The sequence below is a fragment of the Phyllobates terribilis genome, unplaced genomic scaffold (genome assembly GCF_046119375.1).
Source record: "Phyllobates terribilis strain yellow unplaced genomic scaffold, ASM4611937v1 Scaffold_3__8_contigs__length_932513732, whole genome shotgun sequence".
NCBI classification, from domain to species: domain Eukaryota; kingdom Metazoa; phylum Chordata; class Amphibia; order Anura; family Dendrobatidae; genus Phyllobates; species Phyllobates terribilis.
Window position 1 is genome coordinate 191323538 of NW_027362763.1, and position 14956 is coordinate 191338493.

At 45.2% G+C, this 14956-nt stretch overlaps 2 protein-coding genes across 9 annotated transcripts in view; one reads left to right on the forward strand and one right to left on the reverse strand.

Moving 5' to 3' along the window:
- FBXO36 (F-box protein 36) overlaps positions 1 to 12571 on the reverse strand; it is a 54483-nt gene extending 41912 nt beyond the window's left edge. The window contains exons 1-2 of the mRNA XM_073674410.1: positions 12410 to 12571; positions 4092 to 4200 (exon numbers count right to left, since the gene is read on the reverse strand). Of these exons, the coding sequence (XP_073530511.1) occupies positions 4092 to 4200; positions 12410 to 12505 (205 nt within the window). The 5' untranslated portion in view covers positions 12506 to 12571. The remainder of the gene's footprint in view (positions 1 to 4091; positions 4201 to 12409) is intronic.
- The window catches only part of TRIP12 (thyroid hormone receptor interactor 12), a 103890-nt gene continuing 92751 nt past the window's right edge, over positions 3818 to 14956 (forward strand). For 5 of the 8 annotated variants that reach the window (XM_073674402.1, XM_073674405.1, XM_073674404.1 and 2 more), the window contains exon 1: positions 12573 to 13148. The gene's annotated coding sequence lies outside the window, so the exon portion shown is untranslated. Of the gene's footprint in view, positions 4044 to 12572; positions 13149 to 14956 lie in introns of those variants that run through there. The other 3 variants (XM_073674407.1, XM_073674408.1, XM_073674403.1) reach the window with 2 other exon arrangements.

The following is a 14956-nucleotide window of genomic DNA, read 5'->3' on the forward strand; positions in this document are numbered from 1 at the left end:
CACACACACACACACACTCACCATCCCCCGGCTCCATTCCTCCTGCCTGCTCTGACTTCTACGTTGCAGCAGTGCAGGCCGGGCGCGCACTGCTTGACGTCACACTAGCAGACCCGGCCGCGCACAGGGACGTGTCTCCTAGCAGTGACGCGGCCGGGCCAGCACAGGGAAGTTAACTGCTGCAGTGCTGGCCCGGCCGCTGCTGGGGGAGCGGTCCGGGGCCCCCCCTCCCGCCACTGCTACCGGTATGTGCCGCGGCGACCCGCACATATAATGAGGGCAATCCGGCATTAGACACCCCGCTCGGAGCCGCGGGCCCCCTGCAGGCTCGGGGCCCCGGGCGGTAGCCCGGATTGCCCTCATTATAATCCGCCTATGTGCCCAATTACTTTTCAGCCCCTGAAATGAGGAGGCTTTGTAGAAAAATGGCTGCATTTCCTAAAGTTTCACTGGATGAAACTTTATGATATTTTTGTTCAACCCCCTTTAATTAAACCTGAAAGTCTACACTTCAATTGTATCTCTGTTGTCTCATTCTAAATAAAAAAATAGTGGCCTGCAGAGCTGAAATCACAAAGATTCAGTCACTGTCCAAATATTTCTGGACCTAACTTTATGTGTATACACACACACATTATACTAATTCTTCTACAGCAAGTTAACAAAAAAAATAGGAAATGCTAACATACTGCAGGGGCGGACTGGGCTGGGTGGCAGCGGGATACATGCCCCCCAGGCCGGTCACCAAAGAGGCTGTTAAGGGCCGCTGAGCCATTTGCTGCTTCAGAGACTGCGCCGGCTAGCACTTTGCCTTTAAATGTGTACTGGTGTCACGTTTGGCTGCATCACTGCACAGCAGATGCTATTCACCTCATGCTGACCTTCGTAATTGCACAGTGCCTAACTGACCAGCTCCTGAGATGACTTCAGCAGCGCAGTACCTGGGGCTGGCAGAGTAAATAGAGGTGAGCACAATGGAAGTGCTGCTATATCCAGTAATGGCCGCACAGGCAGGACACTGCTCGTCAGTGATGATAGGCTGATTCAGTTTATGACGTCTTTTACTGCTGGAGAGCAGTCCCGATGCCTGTGCGGCCATTACTAGCTCTCACTAGCAGTAGGAAAGAGGACAGATCTTCTCCCCACTGACCTGCTGCTATAGGGAGACCATTGTTTCTGTCCCCTCCTGTGTCTGGCAGCAGTTCCTCATACTGCAGTGCCCAGACAAGAGCTGTGTTCACACTGAGAGGGAGGGAGCCATAAATCCATCACCTCTCTGGTAAGCAGAACATGTGGCCAGTAAATCTTGTCCCATTGCTCCCAGACCATATAATAGTCAGAACAGCAAAACTACCATGGATTTAGCGGAGTGAAAGTTTGCTAAAGTGTGTTTTGTTTTGTTGTGTGAGAAATTGCATAATTTAATTTGTCCAGTCAAAACTTGATTGATAACCTATCCACGGATTAAGTCATCAATTTGAGATTGTTGGAGTCCAACATCCAGTTTCCCCCTCCCCACCACCACCACCGATCTGCTGTTATTTGGGCCAGCTATAATAACTGAATGTGATGGCAAATTGTAGTTCCATTCAATGTGTAGCAGGCGCTGCTGGATGCAGCAGACCAGCTCCTATTATAGCTGCAGCCGTTCTGAAGCACCCGGCAGCGCCTGCTACACAGCAGCACCCGCACTTTGCAGCTCTATTCAAAGTGTTTACATCTAGCCGCAAATAACAGCTGATCGGCAGCGGGACCTGACCCCAAACCATCTAATAGTGATGAGTTATCCCATGAATAGGTCATCACTGTGTTTTGACCAGACAGCTCCTTTAGTTGTATAGACATGGGGAGCAGGGCGTGTATGTGATGAACTGCAGTATCAGTGTTTAGACCTCATTCAGACATCCATGTTCTGTCTGTGTTATTATTTTTTTAAATCCATTATAGTCTATGTGGCTGTTCACACGTCTGTATGTCTGTATTGTTTCACATACCATGTGTCTGTGCAAACCTCACAGACACATGTCCATTATTCTTAGATATCACAGATGAAAAGTGACAATACAAGTCTATGGGTCCATGAAAAACACGTTCAGCACATGGATGGCGTCAGTGTACAATCCATGTGCCATCCATAGTTAATATTGCAAAGGATAGAAGAAGCTTTTTAATTTATTTATCACTGATGGTGAAAACGGACACACGGACCAAACACTGATGACATTGATCCAAAACACTGATGACACTGGTACCATTCTTTCACGTACATGTTTAAACATGGACGTGTGAATGAGGTCTAAGAAAGTAGCGTAGATATGGAGGCCGCTCTAACTCTGTGACCCCATGAGTCTGGAGTCAAACCTCGTATTGTAGTTACTGAAGTAGGCAAAAAATATGATCAACTGCAACAATCTCTCATACTAAAAAAGTGTCTCTGAAAGTTTTCCAAAATATTGGCACTTTTAAAGGGACTCTGTCAGCACAGAATGACTGTTCAAACCAAGTACAGGCGCTCGGTGCTTCACAGCAGGGCTAAACATTTATATACACCTTCCCACCTGCTTGTTTTCCCTCCACCCTCCTCTTTGATTGACAACCCTGTCTTAAACGGAACCTGTTAGGTCTCCTATGCCTCCAACCCAGTAGCATTCACAGCCTAACCAGCCCTGTATAATGTTTTTCGGTAAAAATTAGGTTTAAAAAAAGCATTTATAACCTCAGCTTTCCCTATGCTAATGAGGGCTTTGACTAGTCGATGGGGCATTAGTTCCCCAGACTAGTCAGCCCTCTTTCCATGTTAGCACGCCCCTGTGGGAGTGATAACATAACTTGCAGGAGCGGGCATCATCGCCAGCTCCTGCAAATCTCGCGCACGAGTGCTGCACATTTCAGCAGTGTCACTGCGTCTTTGAAGCCAGGTGTACGCTTCCCCGCTACAGAGGCGTACTGCACATGACCAGAAGTTCAGAAGATGGCTTCCGGTCATGAGCAGTGTGCACCTCTGAATCCGGATAGCGTACACCTGGCTTTAGAGACGCTGTTGAAATGTGCGCTGCACGTGCGCGAGATTTCCATGAGCTGGTGATGAGAACAGCTCCTGCAAATTATGTTATCACTCCCATAGGGGCGTGATAACATGGAAAGAGGGTTGACTAGTCTGGGGAACTAACGCCCCATCGACTAATCACAAAGCCCTAATTAGCATAACAAACAATGATTTTTTTAAACCTAATTTTTACCAAATAATATTATGCAGGGCTGGTTAGGCAGGGAATTTACTCATAAAAAAGTGAATGCTGCTAGGTTAGAGGGCATAGGGGGCCTGACAGGTTCCCTTTACTACAGCCAGAAGAGATGGATGAAAAACAAGCAGGTAAGAAGGTGCACTAAACTGTATAGTTAAAATCAATCACTAGTGCTACAAAAAAAGTCAGTGTAGCTCAGGCCTTAATGTCACTTGCAAATAAACTAAGAATGGGCCGCTGTTGGGCCAGTGTTGCGTGTTTGCCCCCCAGACCAAAATTTGCCAGCCAGCCCCTGTGTATATATATAAATATCCATCTAGTCACACAAGTAACATTAGACTAATTCCTCTGCGGCGAGTTACCAGAGTAATAATAAGGGCTTCTGTTTATTAGTGCCGCATAGGAGAAGAGGTATTTCTGGCAATGCTCCCATGAAAATAGTTTTTCTGTGATTTTGTCGATAGGAGGGCAAAGCTATGTCAGTGGCATAGACAGAGTGCTTTTCATTCTCAGTGTTAGGGTTTGCCGGGGTGGAGTTAAGTGTGGGAGGAACGATGGGGAGTTTAGTCTGAAAAAAAAAAAAAAAATCAAGGAAGTTGTCTTTACTACTTCCATGAAAGCGGAATATGAATCACAGGCACCGAGCTGCACATAGACCATCTTAGGAGATATAATCCACAGGCTGCAAGGCAAGAAAGCATTTCCCAACCTTACACTGGGTGTAGAAGAAGTAATCAGACGAACCCAACAATCATCAAGACAATCAGCAAAGCTGCTGTAAAGTTTCTCCGGCAGAAGGTATGTGACACCCGGTTAGCCATTTTCCTGTGACGAGAGTCCACTTACCGTGCAGTGTTGAGTCATCCAGAAAGTCCTCATGAGATTCCCTAAGTTCTCCTGGTCTTGCTTCCCGAAATTCACTTCTGAGTGAGATCTTCCACCACCGAATAATAACCTTATAGTGAGAATGAGACATGGTATTGTTACTCATCAGATCACCAAAGCCCCCTACTTTCTTAATAACCAGCTCTATGGATAGGAGTACGGCTCAGGTTCACTATTACCAATGTCTCCTCATACACCACAAGTGAAGGGGTAACATGGCGACCATCAAGTCGCAGGGAATCCAATTGGTTTATCATGGTCACAGTACCTTGTGAATCACATTGCGACTAGAAATGAGCGGACCCGAGGAAGTTTGGGTTCTGGCACCCGGCTAAAACTTTATTTCAAAGTTTGGTTCGGGTACCAGAACTGTACCCGAACTTGAAACAGAACCCAAACTGCTAAAAACTCTCTCTCTCTGCAATGGACTTCTCCCCGAACTTCGAACATTGCATCGGACTTCTGGGAGAAGTCCATGTTCGGCGTTTGCTCAAATTTGACATTAGGATTAGGAATCCGTCTTGGTAATGAGCCCTCACTGTCTGCAGGGGAGGAATGTCGTATGTGCAGGTATGTAGAACAGATAATAATAATCTTTATTTATATAGAACCAACATATTCCACAGCGCTTAACAATTCAGGTGTAATAAGTCTATAGAGCAGGACACGAGGGTCCCCCAGGAGACGAGGGCCGGGGCCACCGGCTGCAGTTACATTCTGACTTCTCCATTCCCTTCATTTCCTTAAGTTAACAACAGGAAATGAAAATCAGGAGGCAGATGAGGACCAACAATCTGGGCTCAGCTACATGACGTCAGAGCATGGGCAGAGCTCCTGGTGTACAGGCTAAACATCCACAGGGCCACATTCACATGATGGAGGCCAAAAGAGTCTCATTTAGGCGTCAGAACACCACACATGGTAATGCAAACTATGTTGTTGTTTTTTTATTTCTGAGACTCATTCGGACGTTCCTGATGGCTGTCGTATGTAGAAACACGGACCGTTGTTGATCAGTGTCTTGGCTTTGAGTTTCATCAGTAATTGATCAGTAATTTTTCATTTCAAAAGATATTAATGACAAGGCTTCTCTTATCCATTAAACTGTTAATCATGGACTACACATGGATCGTACACTGATACCACCCGTGGGATGCCTGTGATTTTCACCGACCCATAGAATTGTATGGGCGAGTTTGAGCCATGATGGTGATGAATAAACGGTCTTGTCAGCGTGATTTTTTCACTATCATTCTGTAGTGGCATCCTGCTGCCGTCCCCTCACAGTAGGGACATCTAGAGCTCCCAGTCTCGGTATAACGACAGCCAAAGCTTCCCCACACATCACATTAAGGCAGTATACTTACATCCGGGGGTTCCCACCTTACCCCCATCTGGTAATCTCGCACCAAGCACTCCCACCACATTATCACATCCAGCTTCAAGCACCTCTTCCGCCTGACAGTATCGTCCTATCTCCAGATTACTCCACCTAATAACAGAGTATGCACATCCAGATCTGCTCCTCTGTGGGGCTGCTCACCAAAGTCATCATCCGGAGACCTGCTCTACATAGCTGTTTGCTAGACCTGGTGCTAATGCACCAAGCTGACAGCCACGAGCCACACATCATGGGCCTGCGAGCCACATATAGCTCCTGAGCCACAGGTTGCGGCCCCTGCTACACTATGTCAATATATGCTGCGGATATCTGCACATATTGGAAATGTCAGGAACACACGCTTTTTCATGTATGTAACTCGTGTAACTTACCCATTCGAATCAATCTGTAGGTGACAAAATAAATGGACAGCACCAGGATGTCATCTGCAAGTCATATGAGTGTGCTTCGTCTTTTACTGTTTAATACGGTAGTTAGGAAAAGCTGGGAAATTTAAACATATATTTTATTGGGGGGATACAAGTAAAATACCGTAAACACGCAGATCAAAAATAGATTGGGACCAGCACACTGACGAAAAATGGTCCACTTTTTCTCATATGCAAAAAAAAAATAAAAAATGGATGAGGCCCAACAGATAAATTTTCATTAGACCTTTTTTTGCAGTTTTCTCATTCTTCCTTTTACTTCTTCAATTTTCATATTTACTATGGGTTTACCAGGCAGATGAGTTTCTCATGCACATGGCCCTATTACAGCTCTGTACAAGATGCCAGATTGGAGCACCCATAGAAGTTGACAGAACCGTAGTCTTCTTCCATATGCCTCCCTTTTTATTTACCGTAGGCTTCTTCCATATGCCTCCCTTTTTATATACCGTACACTTATTCCATATGCCTCCCTTTTTATATACCGTAGTCTTCTTCCCAATGCCTCCCTTTTTGTTTAGCATAGTCTGCTTCCATATGCCTCCCTTTTTATTTACCGTAGGCTTCTTCCATATGCCTCCCTTTTTATATACCGTACTCTTCTTCCATATGCCTCCCTTTCTATTTACCATAGTCTTCTTCCATATGCCTCCCTTTTTATTTACCGTAGTCTTCTTCCATATGCCTCCCTTTTTATTTCCCATAGTCTTCTTCTATATGCCTCCCTTTTTATTTATCGTAGGCTTCTTCCATATGCCTCCCTTTTTATTTACCGTAGGCTTCTTCCATATGCCTCCCTTTTTATATAAAGTACTTTATTCCATATGCCTCCCTTTTTATTTACCGTAGTCTTCTTCCATATGCCTCCCTTTTTATATAACGTACTTTATTCCATATGCCTCCCTTTTTATTTGCTGTAGTCTTCTTCCATATGCCTCCCTTTTTATATAACGTACTTTATTCCATATGCCTCCCTTTTTATTTGCTGTAGTCTTCTTCCATATGCCTCCCTTTTTATTTACCGTAGTCTTCTTCCATATGCCTCCCTTTTTATATAACGTACTTTATTCCATATGCCTCCCTTTTTATTTGCTGAAGTCTTCTTCCATATGCCTCCCTTTTTATTTACCGTAGTCTTCTTCCATATGCCTCCCTTTTTATTTAACGTACTTTATTCCATATGCCTCCCTTTTTATTTGCTGTAGTCTTCTTCCATATGCCTCCCTTTTTATTTACCGTAGTCTTCTTCCATATGCCTCCCTTTTTATTTACCGAAGGCTTCTTCCATATGCCTCCCTTTTTATATAACGTACTTTATTCCATATGCCTCCCTTTTTATTTACCGTAGGCTTCTTCCATATGCCTCCCTTTTTATTTACCGTAGGCTTCTTCCATATGCCTCCCTTTTTATATAAAGTACTTTATTCCATATGCCTCCCTTTTTATTTACCGTAGTCTTCTTCCATATGCCTCCCTTTTTATATAACGTACTTTATTCCATATGCCTCCCTTTTTATTTGCTGTAGTCTTCTTCCATATGCCTCCCTTTTTATTTACCGTTGTCTTCTTCCATATGCCTCCCTTTTTATATAACGCACTTTATTCCATATGCCTCCCTCTTTATTTACCGTAGTCTTCTTCCATATGCCTCCCTTTTTATAATTATGTATAGAGGTGTTTTTTATAGGGAATCAATCAGGAACAGAACTGTTGTATGTGCCATTGGATGCCATGTTATGTAGGTATTCTCAGTTGGTACGTGACGTCACTAGTGTGGGGTCACGCGAAACAGAGGAGGAAAGTAAATAAGAGCGGGCACGGATCTGGGAACATGTGCAGATATACAGCGTGTAATAGGGAGCACAGTGACCTTTGTTGGGTTGGGGGTTTCTGGGACTTTTACTGATCACCTATCATTAAGATAGATCATTGATATATCTGCGGGGGTTCAAGGGAATGGGAGAGAGCTTGCATTCATGACCACTAAACAACATATGGCGCTGCAGTACCCTCAATCAGCTGATCGGCAGGATCGGACCGCCACTGATCTAATATTGATGAACAGTCCTAAGGATAGATCATCATAATTAAAGTCCTGGAAAACCCCTGAAAGGTGGCTTTCCAATTTCATAAAGTGATGGAATATTGCTATAAAATGCTATCACTTAAATGGGGCTAGGCTGCAGTTCCCTATGAGGAAAGCTAGAAAGAAAAATGCTGTACAGAACATTGACAAGGGTGCTCCAGCACACCAGCACTGTCTCAGGATCAGTGAGGGTCTCAGAGGCTCATCAGAGAGATTATAGACTGATGTCATATCCTAGCGATAAGGGGAAACCTGTTCAGGCCGTCTGAGCCGTCTGCCCCTTTTATTAAAGGTTGGGAAGAAACAATTTCACCTGATAAATATTTCCATTTATGTGGCTAAAATGATTGCTTCAAAGGATGAAAATGAGTTTTATTGCTCAGTACTGGTTTAGGGTTAGCCACCAAAGAGTTTTTGGTGAGTTTTTGACACTGTGTATTTCACTGCTTCAAAAACGCAGAGTCTTACAGTTTCAGCAAAGTGGATGGGATTTATAGAAATCTCATGTCCACTGTGCTTTTTTTTATTCAGCGTAACCTGACCTGCGGTGCGAGTTTCAGATCCGCAGCATGTCAATTTTTCTTGCAGGTACGCTGAGTTTTATGTGCAGATTTTCCCCATAGACTTGCATTAGATGCGGAAAATCTGCAAGTAAAAAACGCACGTTTTTTGTGTATTTCTGCGGCAGAAACGCATGTAATCCGTATCTGACTATATTAATAAACTTTTTTCAAAGTTTACCAGTGTCGAAAACAAAGCAGCTTTATTTAAAACATGACATACCAACAAGAGACAAAAACGCAATGAAAAATGAAAAAACACAAGTAACGTAATTACTCAATAGGTGCAGAAAATCTGCAGCATCAAAAACTTAAATACTCATTGTGGGAATGTAGCCTAATAGCTAGAGTCTTCATAGTAAGGCCACGTGCACACTGAAGTATTTTGGTGAGTTTTTTACCTCAGTATTTATAAGCCAAAACCAGGTGAGGAACAATCAGAGGAAAAGTATAATAGAAACACGTCACCACTTCTGTATTTATCACCCACTCCTGGTTTTGACTTACAGATACTGTGGTAAAATACTGACCAAATACTCAACATGTGAACGTGGCCTAATGTCGAATGAATCAGGCACAAGTCGATATGGTACGAGCATACAATTGGAAAGGAGGCACGGTCGGCAATCCAAGGGATAATTTTATTAGTGCCGACCATCCATCCTTTCCAATTGTTTGCTATTTGCTGTGCTCACCAACAGGACCGGCAGCCTTCGTTGAAGCATGTCTCCCTCGGTGTTGGATTCAGCGTGAAGCTCCCGGACTCTCTCATGTCAGAGCTCCATAGAGATTAGTCTGCTGAGAGGATCTGGCAAAAATTTTCTAAAGTGCGTTGCCATTGAGGAACTATAAGGCCACGTTCCTTCAATGAGCTTTTGGTGGGGTTTTGATGTTACAGATTTTCTGCAAAAGTAAAGTAAATTACGTTACTTACGTTTTTCCATTGCGTTTTTGACGCAGTGTTTTTTGTCTCTTGCTGATGTGTCATGTTTTAAATAAAACTGCTTTGTTTTTTTTATATTTTCTGGTATTTGGCTTTGACAAAATTTCATTGATACAGTCACGTGCGGATTTCCACCACAAAAATGCACTAAAAACACACGTGCGTAGTTTACTTGCAGATTTTCTGCATATAATACAAGTCTATGAGGAAAATCTGCACATAAAACGCAGCGTACCAGCAAGAGAAATGTACATGTTGCGGGTTTGAAACGCGCACCGCAGGTCAGTTTACACGGAGTTAAAAAGAATCACAGTAGGTATGAAATTGATATGAGTCCCATCCACTTTGCTGAAGCTGTATGACGCTGGGTTTTTGACGCAGTGACCATATGCAGCATCAAAAACTCATTGTGGGAACGCAGCCTAAACAGCAGGGCTGTGGAGTGGGTAAGCCAAACCTCCGACTCCTCAATTCCCAGCCTCCGACACCACAGCCCTGCTAAAGAGGCAACTTCAGAACATGAAGGAAGAGGAAAAAAGATGCTACTGAGTGAGCGCAGCACAGGACGCTAGGCAGGAGCCGCTCATGGCTTCCTATAGCGCCGCTGATGTAGACAATGACCTGATATACAACTGTGGCTGTGGCAGCGCACAAATGGTGGTCAGCCTCCCACCTCAAGTTTGTTTTTTTGTATTCCAGGGAGCACAATATGATAATTATTTATTCGGGGGCACAATATTTTCATTTTAACTTCAGGGGTCATGTGGCTATATTTTTTTTATTCATTTTACATAATCATGTTATATTTAAGGTATGTGTATGTGGTTTACTAACCACAATCCTGCTGACAGGGGCGCTTTAATTGAGGAAAGTTGTATGGATGTTGTTGTGGGGTCTTTTGTGACCTCTTGGATGACTGCGCTCTTGGGGCAATTTGGGTCTGCCGGACACTCCTGGGAAGGTTCACCACTGTTCCATGTTTTCTCCATTTCTGGATAATGGCTCTCACTGTGGTTCGCTGAAGTCACAAAGCTTAAGAAATGGCTTTATAACCTTTTCTAGACTGGTAGCTCTCAATTACTTTGTTTCTCATGTGATCCTTAATTTCTTTGGATCGCAGAATGATGTTTAGCTTTTGAGGATCTTTTGGTCTACTTCACTTTGTCAGCCAGGTCCTATTTAAGTGATTTCTTGATTGAGAACAGGTGTGGCAGTAACCAGGCCTGTGTGTGGCTAGGGAAATTGAACTCAGCTTTCCAAAGATGTGATAAACCACAGTTAATTTATGTTTTAAGAGGGAGGCAATCCCTTTTTCACACAGGGCCCTGTAGGTTTGGATTTTGTTCTCCCTTAATAGAAAAGACCTACATTTAAAAACTGCATTTTATGTTTACTTGTGTTATTTTTGTGTAATCAGGAAGGGGTCAAACACTTTCACACCACATTATTTTCCTGCAGCAAACCTGATGTGGATTTTCACATTTGCAGCGTGTCCATATTTTTACAGACTTTATAAATTGCAATAAATATGTAGAAGTTTGTGGAAACTAAACAAAATCTCCGGCAAACGTGTCGATTTTGCAGCAAATTCTGTGATTTTGCTGTGAAATTCATACGTGCATGAAGTTTTAGGACTAGTTCTCACGGGCTGGAAATACTGCAATTACAGTATCGGCATTAGAGGAAGAGATTTTTGGAAACCTAATTTTATAAATCTGAGACGCACGCTGCGGAGGATCTCGCCTACATCGATCTGTACTGTGGATTTGAAATGTCAATTTTTGTTGTGAAAGTTGTGGATTTCCATGGTTACTAAAGATTTCCCTGCAACATCTTCACTGTGAAAATACCCCATGGGAATGTACCCCTAATGGTAGGACATTGTTATGCCGGTCATACACAGCAGATGTCTGCCGAACAATTGTTGGGGCGACAGCTACCTCTCCCGACTCCTCCATACACAGTAAGGCTACAGCCGCACTATCAGTATTTGGTCAGTATTTATAAGCCAAAATCAGGAGTGGAACAATCAGAGGAAAAGTATAATAGAAACACGTCATCACTTCTGTATTTATCACCAACTCCTGGTTTTGGCTTACAGATACTGAGGTAAAATACTGACCAAATACTGATAGTGTGCACGTGGCCTAGAGCCCCCATGTTCTCTGTCGCTGTCAGACTCCTCCGGCACCACTCACTCAATTACAACAGCTGGATACATTGCTTCCCCCAATATCGGGGGTGTTGGAAGGTTATATACATGTTAGATGGCGAAACAATTGCACCGAAATCTGAGGGTTAGGCCAACTGTATGAGAGTTGGCGACCAGATCCACCCGTGTACAAGTGACTGACTCCACCCACTTGTATAAGTGTGGATAACTGACTGCACCCCCTTGTATAAGTGTGGATAACTGACTGCACCCCCTTGTATAAGTGTTTGTTTTCCTGGCTCCACCCACTTGTATACGTGTTTCTTGCAGTCCTGGGCGGAGTATCTGCTGACACCAGGGTACATACATGCCGGCATATTCCTGCAGACATGTTTTGCCCGCTGGGATTACTTTGCTGCCTTCCTGTATGCCTATGGCTGACGCTGGGCCCTGGCACACAGATGCCACCACTAATCCTTCGTGTACGATCTCTGCGGTCAGCCATCACAGGCTCCGGCTCTTATTTCCGCGCCCGGTCACACGGATCAGAGCGCTTTTCTGGGCACTTCTTCGCGTTGCGTTAGTTCAGCGCACCAGTATAGTCCGTCCTCTCCCTCCGCCCCGTGTATCACTCAGGCCCCTCCGCGCACGCACACGTTAGTCCGCCCGCTGCCTGTCTGCCGCTCCCGCTCCGCCTCCCGCACTGACCTCGCTGCGGCTGACAATCAGCTGGTAGAAATCTTTACTCGGGGCCGGTGCCTGCCCGTTACACTCGTACAGAATCTCCGGCAACAGAGTCGCCATCTTGAGACGCTGAAGCTGTTGCCTGGGAAACCAGGGCGGATTACTCCTATCTACCCTGAGGGATCCCTGCGCTCGAGAGGCGGAGAGCCCCTGCGCAGATCCGTCCGCCTCGCATACATCCCCGAACAATAAGCACTGGACACATAACACTTCGTCTTGGGAAACCACAGAGCGACACATCGTGTGTAGTAACCGCCCGCTCGACCAGGGTGACCCTGGCGGAAATAAACCGCGATTTCACGCAGCGGAGGGGTTCAGTGAGGCAACGAACTCGACGGGAAATAAAGACGACCTATAAGAGAAATCAAAATATCCCCTCAGCGAGCCGACGGCAGGGTATTTATTACAACCCCCAGACAGTGAAAGAGCCGTTATTATTACTGCCATAGTCCTCCCGGTAGTCGGTAGTTCTCCCCGGGAACCGCGGTTCCCTTTTTCCGTTTTTTTTTTCTAAAGTAGTTCGCGGAGGGATCCCGGTTAGGCCCGTGTTATGGGGATTATGAAGTAGTGCAGTACTGCTGCGGAAGGATCCAGAGCTGTAAAGTAGTGCGCGGAGGGATCTGGGCCTCGCGTCCTCAGCTGATCGGTGAGAAGGAGCCGGAGAGCAGCGGAGACATCGGGGGGGAGTGCGGCGGAGACAGAGGTACCTGCGCCAGGCCTGACAGGGCGCTCACACTCCTCGGTGTGAGGTACACCCGGTTATAGTGCTGGCAGCCGGCAGTGCGCGGTGTACGGTCCCCAGAACACATGCAGCAGGCATTGTACACAGTGCCATACATGAGGACATGGCACCTCCACACTGGGCCTGCTGTGCTCAGGTGGTCATTGCTGGGCCCTGCACTGGGGATACAGGCCTCTGTCTGCCACTACAACCCCCAGTGTGCACACAGGAGGGTGGGATTACTCCAGCAATCCTATTACACACTTATTATGGGGGCCACGACTTGGGGTATTCAGCTGCCTGCTCCTCCTCACCTTTGTTATCACCATGGCATTGTGTATAATGTACAGTAACCCCTTGCCTGCCGGCTGCCTTTTGTGCTAGATGTGGCATCAGTGATACAGATCTCCCTGTAACAAATGCTGGTCCCATTTATGGGATGAAACCCTAGTAATGTGTCACCCCCTGTGTGTGCCCTGTGCTGTGCACTAGCTGTATACAGGAGCCTGCCTTTGTCACATACAGCTTCCTGTTATTGTTCTATCAGGATTTGGCCTAGTGACGTTGTAGGTGCTCTACCTGATCACATCCCACTCTTCAGTCTGGTCACGGTGCAGCTGGCATGTCCTGCAGGCCGCTGCGTGTGTACTTGGCATGTCAGCCAGGTCAGTGCCAGGGCTCTGACATCAGTGTGCTGGTGATTATTGAGATGGAAATGTGGCCCTGGTGCAGGAGGCTGCAGTGACAGCTTGGGGGAGAGGGAAGGGGGGACAAAGCTCTGCAGCCTCCTGTGCACCCCCACCAGGAATGCTGCACTCAGACGCCAGCGAGTGGACCTGGAGCCACTCAAGGGTCAGGGTCGTAGATCTGAAGTCCTCTCCTGCCCCTGAGCACAGCTTATTCTGTCCTATTAGGAATAGGATACTATTGCAGCACATGCAAACAAAATTAGGGATCTCGTGATGTCACCACTGTCTGCAAATTTGTGTATGTCCTCTTATGTGCATGTAATAGTAATGTCAAGCTAATGGGATCTGTAGAAAGCGTTTACTAGCTGGCTCCAGATTTCTGCAGATAATGGCCCTTCTTCATCTTTTTTTGTCTGGTATTTTTGTTTTTTTTCTCTTCTCGTCTTCCAAGATCTATAACTTTTTTTTTTTTGTTGTTTTCTTGATTATTTTTCTAACAATAATTGTATGTTGACTTTTTTTCTTGTGGTACCAGCTGTCGTTTTTATTGACATTTTTGGATCCATATGACTTTTTGATCTGTTTACTTTTTGGGGAGTGGAGACATAAGGCTATAAGGCCACAGCCCCACTATCAGTATTTGGTCAGTATTTATCAGGATTGGGTGATAAATGCAGAATTGGTGACTTGTTTCCATTATACCTTTTCTCTGATTGTTCCTCACCTGGTTTTGGCTCCCACTCCTGAGAAAAAATACTGACCAAATACTGATAGTGGTGCCGTGGCCTAAGGCTTGGTGCCCACGATGCAGAAATGAAGCAGAAATTTTCCTGAGCATTTCTGCATCTCCTTGGCAGAAAAACGCATGCGGTTTTTGCATGCGTATTTGCCATGTGTTTTTCCAATGCATTGTATAGGTAAATACGCATGCAGAAACGCACAAGAATTGGTCATGTCCGTATTTTTTCTGCGAGTTTAATCCGCGCAGAAAAAATCCTGACCATGTGCACAGATCTTGCAGAATGTAATGGGATAAGGTATGCAATGCGTTTCTGCGCTGCAAGTCTGCACCAAAAACGTATTGTGGGTACACAGCCTAAG